The 15,729-nt window shown below is 41.6% G+C and overlaps 1 protein-coding gene across 1 annotated transcript; it reads right to left on the bottom strand.

Annotated features, from left to right (window-relative positions):
- Nucleotides 1–505: 505 nt before the first annotated feature.
- On the bottom strand, nt 506–15,729 carry mep1ba (meprin A subunit beta a; the record flags this gene model as incomplete). Its single annotated transcript, XM_084067414.1, has 14 exons — nt 506–741; nt 1,024–1,107; nt 1,726–1,902; nt 3,496–3,706; nt 4,847–5,106; nt 5,980–6,195; nt 9,252–9,404; nt 10,921–11,139; nt 12,468–12,646; nt 13,359–13,476; nt 14,330–14,408; nt 14,576–14,619; nt 14,729–14,779; nt 15,708–15,729. The coding sequence occupies 14 exons, from the start codon at nt 15,727–15,729 to the stop codon at nt 506–508; spliced, it is 2,049 nt and encodes a 682-aa protein (XP_083923540.1).

Here is a 15,729-nt window from a genome sequence, read left to right as displayed (position 1 = left end):
ACTGTCAAATCAGATTTTATTCAGTTTCATCACACTGCCATCACCTGTAGTACACTCAGTGCCTGGTGGTATATTAATAACTGGCCTCAACACAGTCCTAACTCACACTGTTCTTTAGCTGAAGCAGTTTGAGTTCAGTGAGGCGACGAGGCGCTCATTCTGAGAGACACGAGGGTATCTGAGGGCATGGCCGAATCCGCCATAGTCTTGGAGGTGCAAACAGCACACATATCGATTTGTGTGTGAGATCGATCGTATAAACTAATGTGATATCCTTTTCTGTCCTAGCGCAAAACTATGCTCAGTGCAGGGACCATCTTATGAAAAATTCAGACGGGACGTCGAAATATTAATTTTTCAAGCTACCGAGTCACAAAAATGAGCCAAATGCAAGAAGCTGCACCTCCAGTTACCACGGAGTTAGGCCAAGCTACCTAAACAGCATCAGGGGGAGAAACTCTTCTCAGTATACAGTACTTCTCCGTCTACTGTTTTCTATCGGCTGTCACTCACACAGATCTATGTCCTGGATGATGACCGATTGGTCGGGCTCCCGCTGTCTCCTCCCCTTTGACCTCCAGACGTAGACCCCCAGCATCATGGCGACCCCCAACATGGCCGCTGCTACAGACATGGTGGCCGATAGGGCGGTTGAGCTGTTGGAGGTCTGGGGGGAGTCTTGGGCAGCAGCCTTCCCCTGGGACCTCTCACCATGGACTGCTGAGTTCACTGGAGGCAGCCCTGCAACTATCCATTTTCTTTCTTAATGATTATTCTATCAATTACTTTTTCAATAATCAAATAAATAAGCACATTGTTTTTACATTTTTTAATATCAATGAATCTGCATGAAAACGTTTCTAATGTTTATAATCAACAAAATGGATTAGTCTGATTATTCATACAGAAGTGTCGAACAGAAATAGCAAAAGTAGCTGATCTACAAGCTCACCATGTGACACATTGCAACTTGTGAAAAAAATGTAATGGATTAGTTTGATTAACTAACTGGGGGCCTCTCACCATGGACTGCATCTTTTACTTGGGGGTTATCTCCATGGACTGCAGAATAAGGCAGTGGTTGAGGCACCAACAGTTCAGATATATCTGAGGAGAAGAGAAAAAGTCATGAGAATCCTCCTGGAAGATGAGCTACACATACAGTAACGGCCAACTGCAGCAGCAATTCATTTCATTTTCATCTAGTCAAGTTCTTAAAGGTGGTGAAATAACTCTATATTCTGATAGTAATCATAGTGTTTGTTCAGTAACAGGGTCTCCCCGTCTCTCCAACAGAAAATACATTTTCCAGTATTCCGCATACCGATTTCATCCAATCATGAGAGAGGACCAAATTAAACAGTGAAATTGGAAGTGATGGAACAAAGAAATGAGCAGAAAAAAAAATGAGAACTGGAACACTATAAGATCGAGGCTGGTACATTTTCCTTGTAGAATTCTCTCTCCTGAGTCCCGATTGGATAAAAGCCTGAACATTTATTTGTTTTCTAGACACTGTATTGCATTTTTTTAAACTTAAAACAAATACCAATTACACCACCTGTTAAACATACTTTTTTTCTGATGTTTTATTTAGGAAAACGTGTTTTCTGAGGCCTATATTTCCATGTCAAGCCCACAGTCACTCTGTCAGACCTGTTCTATGAATTAAGAACAGGTTAATTCTATGAATGAACGTTCAGGTATATGAGTGTAACTCCATACCATCCATGTCCAGGAGGAAGAAGGCATCGTCTCCTTTGATGAAGTGCCTGCTCTTCAGCCTGCTGTGGGTGAGGAAGCTGCTGGTGCCGGTGCCTGGGCCTCGATAGTAAGACGTACCGTCGGCGTCGCTCACCAGAGAACCAACCTTCCTAGGATTGTCCCAGAAGAACTCTTTACCTGGGTGACACATGCAGGTAAAGTGTCTAGGTTAGACACGACCTTAGACACCATCCCGTTTCTGGTTTGACAGAACTTTTGACCCGAAGGTCCAAATTTCTATTTCTCCTCAGAGCAAGCAGGCACGCTCTACTAGCTCAGTGGTAAAAACGTTAAACAATTTTGCGCAGGAGACCGGCGGGTTCAACTAACAGGAAAGTTACATAGAGCAGCTTTCTTTTAACCCTTTAAGACCTGAGGCTGATTCAAAAAAATGTCTAAATCCGAACATTTTTTTTTTAAATAATCTAAAAAAAAAATGTTCATGATTTTTCAAAAATAGCAGATCTACAAGTTCATAGCGCAGCACTCGGTGCCGCGCTATGAGCTTGTATATCTGCTATTTTTGAATAGCCAATGAAATCTAAAGTGACACAGATGCGTTCATTATTGGATGAACACAGAAAACTCAATGAATATTCCGAAGCAGAGGCATAGTTTCAGACAAAACTAGAGGGCCACTTAAAATGGACTGAGCACTGTCATGTTGCATACTCACAAAGTACACGGTAAACACTTACACGGTCGCCTTGCATATATATCCACCTCTGAATGTTGTTTTAGTTTTTTTTTGCAGATTACTCAGATTTTAGATCGCTGCTATTCGACATGTGACAACATTGTCATGACAATATTATTAATTAAAGGTAGGGTAAGTGATTTTCTTTGGTTAAAATAAGTGTTAAATAGCTCTGATAGTACTCATTGCTATAGAGTGTTTGTTCAGTGAAAGGAGTCTCCTTGTCTGTCCAGCTATTTATAAAACAGAAAATGCATTTTTGTTTCAGTTTCATTTCCAATTTTATCCAATCAGGATACAGATTAAACAAGTGAAATTGGAAGTGATGACACTAAGAAATGAGCAGGCAAAATTAGAACTGGAACACTATAAAAATGAAGCTTAAAAATGGGTACTTTCTCGTGATTGGCTGAGACTTTGACACCTACCGGAAAATGTATTTTCTGTTTATTAAAGAGCTGGAGAGGCGGGGAGACTCCTGTTACTGAACAAACACTCTATAGCAATGATTACTATCAGAATATAGTGCTTTAACCTTGTAACAAAATACTTTTTGTTTTAACCAAAATATATCACTTACCCTACCTTTAATGAATATGTATTTGGCTGCGGACCCCGGCCCTTCTGAAAATATTTTGTGCTTCTTGAGACCACACTACATAGTGACTGCACCTGTTTCATGTAACTGTAACTGTTTATTTGCATCTGTGACACTGTAATGTGATTCAAATGTTTGTTATTGTTCCCCATTATACATGTATGTTATATGTTGTTATCAGGGCGTCCTTGAAAAAGAGAGCTTGCTCTCAATGGGCTTCCCTGAATAAATAAAGGAAAAAGAAAGAAAGAAGATTTGTGTTAAAACATTTAAAAAATTATTCCAAATTCTCCCATTTTTTTCTATAAGCTCGTAGATCCTATTTTAGAATAGCTGAAGTATAAAATAAGGTTCAATCGGTTACACTGATTTTGATGCTATATTCCCCCTCAAGGACCCCTGGGGCTTACAGAGTCCCACCCCCTGGCTGGCTCACCGTCAGAGGACATCTTGCTGGGGTCGGTGGTGATCATGCGGTGCATGCTCATGCGCTCTCTGATGTCAGACTGCTGGTCCATCAGGGCCATGGTGGCCTGCTGCCAGGGCGCGGGCCACTTCAGATCGTGGTCCAGGGGTCCCGAGGTCAGGTGGAGGAAGACCCCCATGACGCCGGGCCGGTCATCGCGTCCGTTCAGGTACACGCCCACCTGGAAGAACAGCAACCCAGGAGGTCAGGGGTCAGTGGTGGGTTAAGTGCTCAACACCAGTACTTGAGTCAAAGCAGTGAAAGCACAGATACTCCTGGTCAAATATTACTCCAATATAAGTGATGGTTGCTCTGTCAAATTTGTACCCGAGTAAAGTACTTTATTTTTTTTAAATACTTAATTCAAAAGTGCAAGCTTTAAAAAAGACTTAAAGCGGCACTATGTAACTTTCTTTGAATTAATAAAATGTCATTTTGTCCAATATGTATGGTAGAGTATGTTAAATATAACGTATTGGGGTGGTTGTATTTTGTCTCTCTGCTCTTCTATTGAGATTGTGATTGTATCAATTTATGACACGAATTTTGATCAGACGGTCAGGATTAAATGTATCCCTTGAGGAAGCAGCTCAATGGTAAACATTTTAGCACTTGCAAAGAAAACCGGGTTCAAATCCGGGGTAGAAGAGGAAAGTTTCATAGTGCAGCTTTACAGTATGTATTCAAAAGTAGTTTTTCAGTAAGTAGTTTCTTAATGCATGCACAAGGCAGTGATGCTCAAACTTAAATTTGAAGGACCCCCCCCCCCCAGTTTGGAATGCTAGGACCCCAATAACTCTCAGGGTTACAGACCTGTCACTTTGGTTCATAACTATCAGCAATTTACCTGGAACCCCCTCAAGGACCCCCGGGGGTCTCTGGACCACACTGAGTAGGCCTGGGATGGGAGACACCTTGTTTTCTGTATCAGCCATTTCTGCTCTAAAACGGTAAGTGTGCATTAATCATGCACTATACCATAATGATATTAACCATATTATGTAGGTGAACATTTTCAAAAATGTTCAAAAATGTTCAAACTTTTTCTCTTTTGAGCTGAAAAAGTGTGGGAACTCCTGATCTAGAGAGAGCTGTTGTTCTATACAGTGACACACTTTGGCCTGGAGATGGCGTGCTTAATCAATGTATCCAACATTGAACCCTAGGTGACAGTTTGGTCCACAGGAAGTTCATACAATGACATGTTTACTATATTTATATTATAATTTAATTCATTCCATCCAAACTTCCGGCTGCAATTTGCCTCCCAGTGCAGCGGGGACCAATTTGTATGGGTTTGGGAACCACTGCAGACTCCCACCTGGAAGTTGTAACCTTTTTGGGACTGGTAGCGAGGGCTGTAGGTCTTGGTCCCTGGCGCTGTGGTCTGGAGCAGGCCGGTGATGTTGCGTATGTGCCAGTGGTGTCGCGGGCAGGCGGTGGCCGACAGGTTGATGTCATCCACAGACATGCCCCCCCCTGGCGACGCACGCGTCCCCTTCACCCCTTCAAACACCACGCGAGACTTTGTCCTCACGTCCAGACGCACGTGATGCAGCTCCCAGGAGCCACGCTCACTGCCTGTGGTGAGGATAACACACTGTTTTCACTGTTATACTGAAACACGCTCACTGCCTGTGGTGAGGATAACATACTGTTTTCACTGTTATACTGAAACACGCTCACTGCCTGTGGTGAGGATAACAAACTGTTTTCAGCACCTTGGACAGTGACCTGGTGAATCTGGTATTGGGGGATTGAGCACACCAGTATTGATTTTGACAACAAATTTTTAGTTTGTTTTTGTCAGTCTTTTGAATAAAATTCCATTTAGTTTTAGTCATATTTTAGTCACCTGAAATGTTTTACTGTTTGTCTAGTTTTAGTTGACTAAACATTATAAGATTTTAGTCGACGATATCTACAGTTGATTTAGTCGACTAAAATGTATTTTGGCGGTGCCTTGATGGCGTCGTAATGGCTGATTTTACACTTGGTTGCATGCTGAAAATAGCCGATCTACAAGCTCACAACGCGTCGCAGCGCGACGCGTTGTGAGCTTGTAGATCTGCTATTTTCCGAGTGCAACACCCGAGCGCAACCAACCATAAAATTACTTGTCTTTTAGTTCTACTGGATCTCTTCTCCACTAGTCTAGTTTTTATTTGTTGACGAAACTGTCACTACATTTAGTCTTAGTTTTAGTCATCATATTTTTTATTTAGTTTTTATGTAGTTTTCGTCAGTGAAAAAGGGTAGTCGACGAACATTTTTCGTCATAGTTTAAGTCGACGAAATCAACACTGGAGCACACCCGCTCAATATTTAGGCAGGCCAGGACACCTGCATTCATGATTTCACCTGTTAGACAACAGTTCCACCTCCCTTTTCCCCTTATACGTAGAATTGTAATTGTATGAAGTATAGGAAATAAGATATATTTTAATTGCAAACCTGTAATGTTGGCAAAGACCCTCAGTCTTCCCTCGGGGTTGAGTGTGTCGTACTCTCGCACCATAACGAGCAGGTAGTCGTCAGCGCCACTGGTGTTGTGGAAGAAGAACTGCAGGCATTGGTCTCCGGTTGCCGGGTAGAGAAACCTGCTCTCCAGACGTGCACGCTCACCAGGTGCAGCGGACGCTGCGTCGAAGTGCATGAAATATCCCTGTCCTGTGAGCAGAGGGAGACAAAAACAAGTGGTTTACTACAGTGGTGAAGAAGATGGACACGTTTGCGCTCTAAACTCAAGGCCTGCTGCAGACAGGTGTGAGAAGCCACAAAGGCCTTTTACTTGTAACAGAGTATTGTTAAATTGTGGTATTACTACTTTTACTTATTAAAATAATCCCTGTCTAATAAGCCTTATATGCCATAATACATATAACACAAACTTTGAATCAAAAACACCTTAAATATTGTATTTATTTTATCATCATCTTTTACTCAAGGGGAACGGCCGTCGAAGGTAGTGGTGTCATTTGTCCATGTGCAATCTGGGAACCCCTCGCCAACTGACAAGGAAAAACAGCGACCTCTGCTGTTTGACACTATGTCAGTTAGCTCTGGGAGGAAGAAAATGTAGCACACGTGCGCAAGGAAACCGGGGTTTTGGTCTGCCTTCAGCGCATCACTTCCGGTGGTGCGACTATGTTTTCAATCCCACTAACAATATTTCTACACGGAACACTAACACCACTTCTCCCAGAGAACATGGATCGTTTTGGATATAAGCCCACTTGTTTCTATGATGAAAGAGCAAGTTAAAATGTGAATATCTTTCCGTGGTTTTGTCTGCTCCGCTATTGTTAAATTAGTTGTGGTCCAGCCCTATGGAATTATGTATGGAATGCATGTGCTAATAAAAACTTAAAAGAAAAAGTCCTTTTGCACACCTATTCGGAGACGTAGTGTTGATTTTGACAGCAAATTTTGATTTAGTTTTAGTCATAGTCTTTTGAATAAAATTCCATTTAGTTTTAGTCATATTTTAGTCATCTGTAATGTTTTAGTTTTTGTCTAGTTTTAGTCGACAAAATATAAGATTATAGTTGACTAAATCTACAGTTGATTTGTAGATCTGCTATTTTCAGCATGCACACCCTAGAGCAACCAACCATAAAATGACTTGTCTTTTAGTTCTACTGGATCTCTTCTCCACTAGTCTCTCTCTAACATCTTAGTCTAGTTTTTATTTGTTGACGAAATTGTCAATATATTTAGTCTTAGTTTTAGTCATCATAGCTTAGTTTTTATTTAGTTTAAGGTGAAAAAAGGTAGTCGACGAACATTTGTCGCCATAGTTTTTAGTCAACGAAATCAACACTGCGGAGACGAACAGGTGCGTCGGAGTGATGAACTTGAAGAGCAGAAAAAATGTAACGTAATGTAAAATGTAAACTGCACACTGTCTTCACTTACAACAATGTATTGATAGGGATACAACGTTTGGGTCATATTGTTCATATTAACCCGAGTTGGTTTTTAGTTATGTTTAGGTTAAGTACGATTGTTTATTGCTGGACCATACATGGACAAGTGGCATCATCAACTTGCGACAGGCGTTAATGTTTAATTTTAGTTATAGAGGGCAATTATAATGTAGTGGCAGTGACTCAGGGGTAGAGTGGCCGGTAGAGCGGCCGGGGAGGTTCCCAGTTCGATCCCGGGCTCCCCCAGAGTTAGTGTTGAAGTGTCCTTGAGCAAGACGCTGAACCCCTAATTGCTCCCGATGAGCAGGTTGGTGCCTTGCATGGTTTCCTCCTCCATCTGTGTATGAATGTGTGTGTGTGTGTGTGTGTGTGTGTGTGTGTGTGTGTGTGTGTGTGTGTGTGTGTGTGTGTGTGTGTGTGTGTGTGTGTGTGTGTGTGTGTGTGTGTGTGTGTGTGTGTGTGTGTGTGTGTGAATGGGTGAATGTAATGCACAATCTATGTAAAGTGCTTTGGATAAAAGCACTATATAAATGCACCATTTACCATTTACCATTTTATTAATTAAGGCATATAAGACGTATTAGCCAGGGATCCTTTAGATAAAATGTGAGTACTTCTTCCACCACTGGTTTAGTATTGATGGGGTAACATCAGGGCTTAGCATGGTCAGCAGTTATTTATTATGCCATTAAAAGATAATTGTTATCTATCTATCTTTAATGCCTACGTATCATTTGTTGTGCAGACTATAATTCACCTTTACATGAAGGCTGGTGTTGTAAATAATCTCTTGTATTTAAAGCTGCAATCTGTAAGCTTCATGTTCTTCCTGGGATATTACTAGTTATATTTGTATTAACATACTCTACCACACAGATGTATATTTGTATTAACATACTCTACCATACAGATTGGTTAAAATGGGTTAACTAATCTGTTAAGATATTGGGGTAATTCATTAATACAAAGTTCCGTATTGCAGCTTTAAAACAGAAATAGCTCAATCAGAAGTAAACAGCGGGGACAGTTTACCGTCATGGTTAGATAACAAAGTGACCTGTGGTACTCATTCATTTATAGCTATGGCAAGTTTAAGGCAAAGTGTGTGTTCATGACAAAGAACTCAAATCCCATTAGGTCAATTAGCTGAATACAGTGAACATGGTGAGAATGGTGCATTGGTCACATTATGTCTCATTTCAACTACAACCCAGAACCTTCCATAACCTGAAACTTTCCATAACCTTAGAGTTCTGTAACTTTTTGTATAGACCAATTAGTTGTTTACCAACATTGAGACTGGATGCACAGGTGATTGTTTCATGCAATCAATTCTCAACCTGTTGTTTTGGGGTGCGCTGGTTTCAGCACACCCCATCCCCCTCTTGTGTGTTGGCTAGTGAGGCGCGTCCTAGCGAGACCTGACAGAATGGGTTTCATTTGGAGCCAGTATGACGATTGGAGCCAGTGTGACGTCGTCTGTTAAGGGGTCTATTTATTTATTTGTATTCATTTTATGTTTTCATTATATTCAGAACCACCTCTGAACAGGGAGGGAAACTATAGCCAATCTACGAGCTCACTACACGTTGCGATGCAACATGTAAGCTGGTAGATCAGCTATTTTTGCTACTTTCTAAACATTTATACACAAGTATAAGTTCTGTGAGTGCTGGGTTCCCAGAACTCACATCTCATCAGCAGCATATAGAAACACATGCAGAACCCAGTGAAATACGTTACTTGGCACCGAGCGGTTCACTTAAGTTCTCGTAGTGGAGAAGAGCACATAGTTACCTTGACATTGTCCCATGTTGGTGTAGTCAGTGTGGGGTCCTCCGGGCACAGAGGTGCGCTGTTCCCATTTAGCCGTGGCACCGAGCCCCTGGATCATCCCACAGATGTTCTCCTTCTCAAAGTCACAGGAATCCAGGAAGGTGATGGAAGAGCCTGCATGCACACAGAGACTGAGCTGGATGTTCTTGCCTTTTTTTTTCTCGTGCACTGTAATAAAACTGTGCTCTTTTCCATTTACAAGGGGCCATCCCTATATGTTCCCTACATTGCCAAGTCAATGTTTTGGGGCAAACGCTTGTTTTGGTTCACTTTACAAGGCAGGCGCGCCGACATGTTGTGAGCTTGTAGATCTTCACCCAATGTTTGCCTATTTTCACAGAATGTTCTCCTATGACACACCCAGACTAGGGACGCAAGGGTCCACTTGGTTTAAGTCTACGGTATATTCAATCGGTCTCTGACCAAATACTTCTTGGTCATGTTAAAGTGGTGAGACGTGGGAGCGATACAGAAAATGGTGTCCACCACTAATCTCATTGGATTCATAGTTCATCATTTATCAGTCATTATTGTACTTTGTGATCTAATTACGCCATTATTAGAGATATGAGGGAGCTGTAATCTAATATAGCAATAGTAGCCAACAGGGCTTTAATTGCTGATTATATTACTGATTATATTATATTACTGTTATGTAATAGGGTTTGAGGTACGCTACTTTTAATCATAATAATACATGTCTACAGAGCTTTCTCTGTGCACTAACTGTTAAGTGACAGGACAGCTTGTATTGAACCCATTTAGACCTGCAACACCTACTGTACGTTGTTATACCTTTCAAGCCGGGTACGCGTCTGTGTTATTTTAGTTGTCGCTATATACAGTATATAGCAAAAAAGAATTATCCCAGAACATTGAATTTAGAAGGCGTTTTTAGAATCTCAGGTCTAAAAGCTAAACTGAAAATATTATGAATTAATACCTTGAATCCTATTTCAAAAATAGTGAAAACGGAAGATCTACAAGCTCACAACGCATCACGGTGCGACACGTTGTGAGCATGTAGATCTGCTATTTTCACAATTTCTTAAAAGTTTTTCAATATTTATGGATTTAATTTAAATATATATATATATATATATATATATATATATATATATATATATATATATATATATATATATATATATTTATTTTTTTCCCCCCTGAATTTATTTTCAACATTTCTGAAATAAAAAGAAAAAAATTAATTGTGATATTTACACACAACCCTTCAACACTGGTTCTCAAAGTGGGGTCCGGGGACCCCCAGGGGTCCTTGAGGTGTTTCTAGGGGGTCCCCAGCAAGAATGATTGATAGCATAGCAACCAAATGGACCAAATGTAACTCTGAGAGTGTACAAATAGAACCAAATGGACCCATTAAATTAACACTGATGATACTACAGTGTAGATTGGCAGTCCCAGAAATCAAAATGTTATCAAACCCTGCTACAGCCCTAAAAATCTTCTCTTATGGGGGTCCCTGGCATATGCCTTCAAATGGGGGTCCTGCCGGCTAATATCTGTACAGATCCTTGACATGAAAACGTTTGAGAACCAGTGCCCTAAAACAGTGGTTTGCGTGACCCTGACCCTGCCAGGCGGTCTACCTAACAGCAGGACTCACTGCAGTTGTAGAGGCGGTTGAGCTTGAGCAGGTCGTTCTCGCTGAACTCCATCCGCTGGCCTATCACGTCCATGAAGTGGGGGATCTTGGTGACGATGGTGGGCGCCGAGGCCACGTTGAAGGACGTCTTGCTGTAGTGCATGACGGAGCCGTAGTCGTAGGGCACGTTCAGCGCGCTGGACTCCTCGTCGTCGCGTTTTCTGAAGTTGTGGTCTTTGCCTGTCAAAGAAAGAGTAATGAATGGGCTGTATCGTTGCTGCAGTGTTGATTTTGACAGCAAATTTGTATGTAGTTTTAGTCATAGTCTTTTGAATAAAATCCCATTTAGTTTTAGTCATATTTTAGTCATCTGAAATGTTTTACTGTTAGTCTAGTTTTAGTTGACTAAATATCATACGATTATTGTCGACTAAATCTACAGTTGATTTAGTCGACTAAAATGTATGTTGGCGGTGCCTTGATGATGTCGTAATGGCTGATTTTACACTTGGTTGCATGCTGAAAATAGCAGATCTAAAGGGATATCACTCCAAAAACAACTTTTTGTCTCCGCCAGTATGGTGGAGAGTATGTTTTCGTCTCCGTCCGTCCGTGTGTGTGTCCGTCTCAGCCAAGCTAACATTGGTCAAGCTTCACGTGACACGTGACAATATGTTGTCACCAATGCTTTGATTGGCTAGCGAGACGCATGATGAAATAAAAACCTATAAATAGCACTACGCACTTCAAAAAATCATTTATATTTTTTGAAGTGAGCTTCCATCACTGTGATGACCACTGTTGTTTCTAAATATGAATGGGGTGTGATTTTTTGTCTCCGTCCAGGAGAGTTTTACCCTCCGCGTGTGTGTCCGTCTCAGCCAAGCTAACATTGGTCAAGTGACACGTGACAATATGTAATATAAATAGGTAAGACAGGATTAATCAGGAACAGTACTGGCGGAGACCTGTGCTCCGAGGAGCACATTTTCTAGTTTTCTATCGATTTGTCACCCCATGGAGACTTGAATTCATGGATTTGTTTTTGTCTCATTCCAATAATTTGATGTCCAGCGGACAGGTTGGCAGCGGTTCCGGTAGGAGACACAAAGTAGACTTTTTGTGTCTCCTACCGGAACCGCTGCCGGTCATCAAATTATTGTCTTAGGAATGTGGCAAAAACAAAAAAATATCCATGAATTCAAGTCTCCATGGGGTGACTAATCAATAGAAAAAAAATCATTTTGGGGCTGAACTATCCTAACTATTAAGGGGATTAACAGTATAGGAAAGCATCTTCAACTCCTCCGATGTCTTGTGTGAAATATGACCCTTTGCTGTACACCAGTGGTTCTAAAAGTGCGGTCTAGGGACTCTTAGGGTTCCTTGAGGGGGTTCTAAATTGACCCACTTACAAGTCTGTAACTCTGGCAGTGTACAAATGGAACCAAATGGACCCTGACGGGTCCATTTGGTTCCATTTGTACACTGCCGGAGTTAAGGGTCCTTGAAATTCTAAAGTTTGAGAAACCACTGGTGCCCGCGTTGCCATGACGACGGTCATATACCTGCTTCGATCTCGTCCCACATGATGTTGACGTAGTCGTCACGGTCGGCTCTGGACTGCTCGTGCCAGAAGCCCAGGGCGTGCAGGAACTCGTGCTCCACGGTGCCCAGGCGGTCACAGTTCCGCCCGATGGACAGCCTCTGCTTCCCGACGTGTTGGTTCCCCACAGAGGAGAAGCACCTTATGGGAAAAACACCACAATATCACATGACACTTTACCTTATTATCTATAACCTGTATAACTACTTCTCCAAAGTGAGTAAACTGTAAAGTCTGTAACACTGACAGTATATACAAATGCAAATTCAGGCCAAGGACCCCATGGCTGAGAGAGAGATAAAGCAGGGACCCCCATTATATATTGTATAGAAATAATCTTTTCATAGATTTCATTGATAGCTTCATAGACTTGTTTGACAGCACTGTCATCAGTGTTGGATTCATGTTCATTTGTGTTTTCAGACTTTTAACCACATAAACCGTCCATACCAAGTAAACTTGACCCCCTCTGTACTTGGTCTGCTCTTTTTTTCCCCCTACACCAAAGCTCTTTAGCCGAAAATAGCAGATCTACAAGTGCACAACGCGTCGCGCTGCGAGGCGTTGTGTGCTTGTAGATCTGCTATTTTTGGCTAAAGTTCTCCTCAGAATAGGGATGCTTGGTTAATGTAAAAATCACAACGATTTGGCGGCCCCCCTGTAGTGACTCTGAGGACCCTCTAGGGGTCCCGGAGCCCCTGTTGAAGATCCCTGTACAAATGTATATATACAGTATATGCATTGTATACTTCAACATTTCTATAGCCCTCCATGTCACTGTTATATTATCATCAATCTGGGAACGCACTCAGGGAAGAAATAAAAAACATATTATCACAAGATGTTTTCTCACCCACTGCCCTTGAACACAGAAATATAGTTCTTTTCTCCTTTCCAGGGCGTGAAGTCGATGCACGTCTTCAGTCTGTACTGCTGGAAGGCCTTGAGGATCACTCCCTTTGCATTCATCTCTACACATCAATACACACAAAACACACCGATCAGAGGAGCTCATTTCATTTTATTTATGCATTTATAGACCTTATTATAGCCTGGTTCAGACTGCAGACAAATCTGATTTGTTTCTCAAATCTGATCTTTAGGACTGACTGTCTACACTGCTACTTGCAAGAGATCAGAATGGATTAGTGTATTCAGACATTGCCCAAAAAAATAGCCGATCAATGCTCACGTGAGCTTGTACAGTAGATCGGCTATTTTCGGCAAGTGACACCACTGTACATCAAAGTATAAATCAGGCTTCAGTGCCCATCAGACTGGGACACAAGTTTAGAAATCGGATGTGAATCGCATTTCAAACCACAATGTGGAATGTGGTTCAAATCTGATTCACAAAAATCAGTTTCCATGTGGTTTATATACTCAGACTGGATATCGGGTGGAAACTGTGACCTTTCAGGATTCAAATGAAAAAGTACGGAGATAAGAGGTTTCTGCCCGATAGAGACGATATCTGATTCCAGTCTCCTAAGCAAGATTTCTTTTGGTGGCCCCCCCAAACACCCCCATTATTAAATCATTATGTCATGATGAGATTTTTTTTTTTTTATTGAATATTAAAATAATAACGCTAGTTGCTGGATAGGAGATACATGACATAATTGTAATATGAAAGTAAAAGAATAAAAAAAAATATATATATATATATATATATTTTTTTTTATGTGCCCCCCCCCCCCTAGTGGTTGTGGCCCTAAGCGACTGCTTATATTGCTTATAGCAGCGGCCCTGCGGGTCTAGATAGGCCACGGAACAGATTTGGTGGCCTAAATCAGTGTGATCTTCCATGAGCCAGTGTCTCACCCAGGTCCTTCTCCAGGTAATAGGGAATGGTTCTTGGCCAGCGATACCGATCGCCTATGATGGAGTTCCGGCCCTCGGACTGAATAGACAAGGCAAACACGTTATAACACCAGTCAACTAGTACAGAGTTTGACTGATTGGCTTATTAATATGTTGATTGATTAATTGAGTGATTCTCAACATCAATCGGCTATTTTCTGAGAAAGCTTTGCCTACAATATGGATGCTGGGGTTTAACTAACTCACCTCATCTTGCACAATATCACCCTCCACCAAGTCTAGCCCTGTGCCTGCCAATGGAAAAGGTGGCATTGGATTTGTTATTGAAAAGGACACATTTTGGGTTGGGTTGGGTATATAAAACAGTTTACAAACAATTACACATGCTCTCTTACAAACCTTTATTGATGTCAAATATGTCCCAGTCCAGGCCCTCGTCCACATCCACCTCTACAGATGAAAGAAATAGACAAAAAAAAGTGTTAGGCCTAGAGGCGCATCGCTCCAATAAACAGCAGCATGTTATGTTTTTTCTATGCAGTACGTGGCTGTTTACATTCTTAATCAGCTTGAAATGATGACGTCAGGTTAACCCTGATCAACTAATACTGCAAGGTCTCTCCTCAGTTTGTGGCAACCGGGAAGTAAGGGATATATATACACACTAAACTTGGTGGTTAAAATGGCTTATTGCAATAACTGTGCAGAACTGATTATTATTTGTGTTCTTTCAGAGGCAACGTAGGGGCTTGTGCTTGGACTCAATTAACCTTATGGAAATACCCCAGACAAGAATGTGTGTTGTGGACTGTTGCCCTCCCCTCCCCGCTTTTGTGAACTTTGTCCTAATAAATCTGCTTTTGCAGCAAACCAAAAACCCTGCCTCTGTTATTAGTGTCGGTCAGTGTGTGTGTGTGTGTGTGTGTGTGTGTGTGTGTGTGTGTGTGTGTGTGTGTGTGTGTGTGTGTCTGTCTGTCTGTCTGTCTGTCTGTCTGTCTGTCAGTCAATCGGATATGCTGATTGGTTGAAACTATTGTTCATGTGGAGATCCCCCCTTCCAGAGTTGGTGCGACTGATCTCATAGACTGGCCTCCAAGTACTCTGTCAACGGATACCGCACTAATAATATATCATTGATGCCACAAAACGGCATCTCTTTTTTGAGGCTACAAATAATCGATTGCGTTTGCATGACGTCACGTCTACCATTTGCGTAACATCTAGCGTAATCATGACATGGCATGACATGGTATAACTGCAGTGTAAGCTGATGTGGAGTTACAGAATACCTTTCGGACCTATAGAATGAGATCAAAGGAACAGAATGGCCGTCGCAGGCGAACAGAACTGTGTCCTAGGTCGTATGAACGGCACCAACCTATGAGGCCGGACAACGACAT

The sequence above is a fragment of the Gymnoscopelus microlampas genome (genome assembly GCF_963454915.1).
Source record: "Gymnoscopelus microlampas genome assembly, chromosome: 9".
NCBI classification, from domain to species: Eukaryota; Metazoa; Chordata; class Actinopteri; order Myctophiformes; family Myctophidae; genus Gymnoscopelus; species Gymnoscopelus microlampas.
The sequence above is the reverse complement of the archived record's forward strand: the minus strand, read 5'-3'. Positions and strand labels throughout refer to the sequence as shown.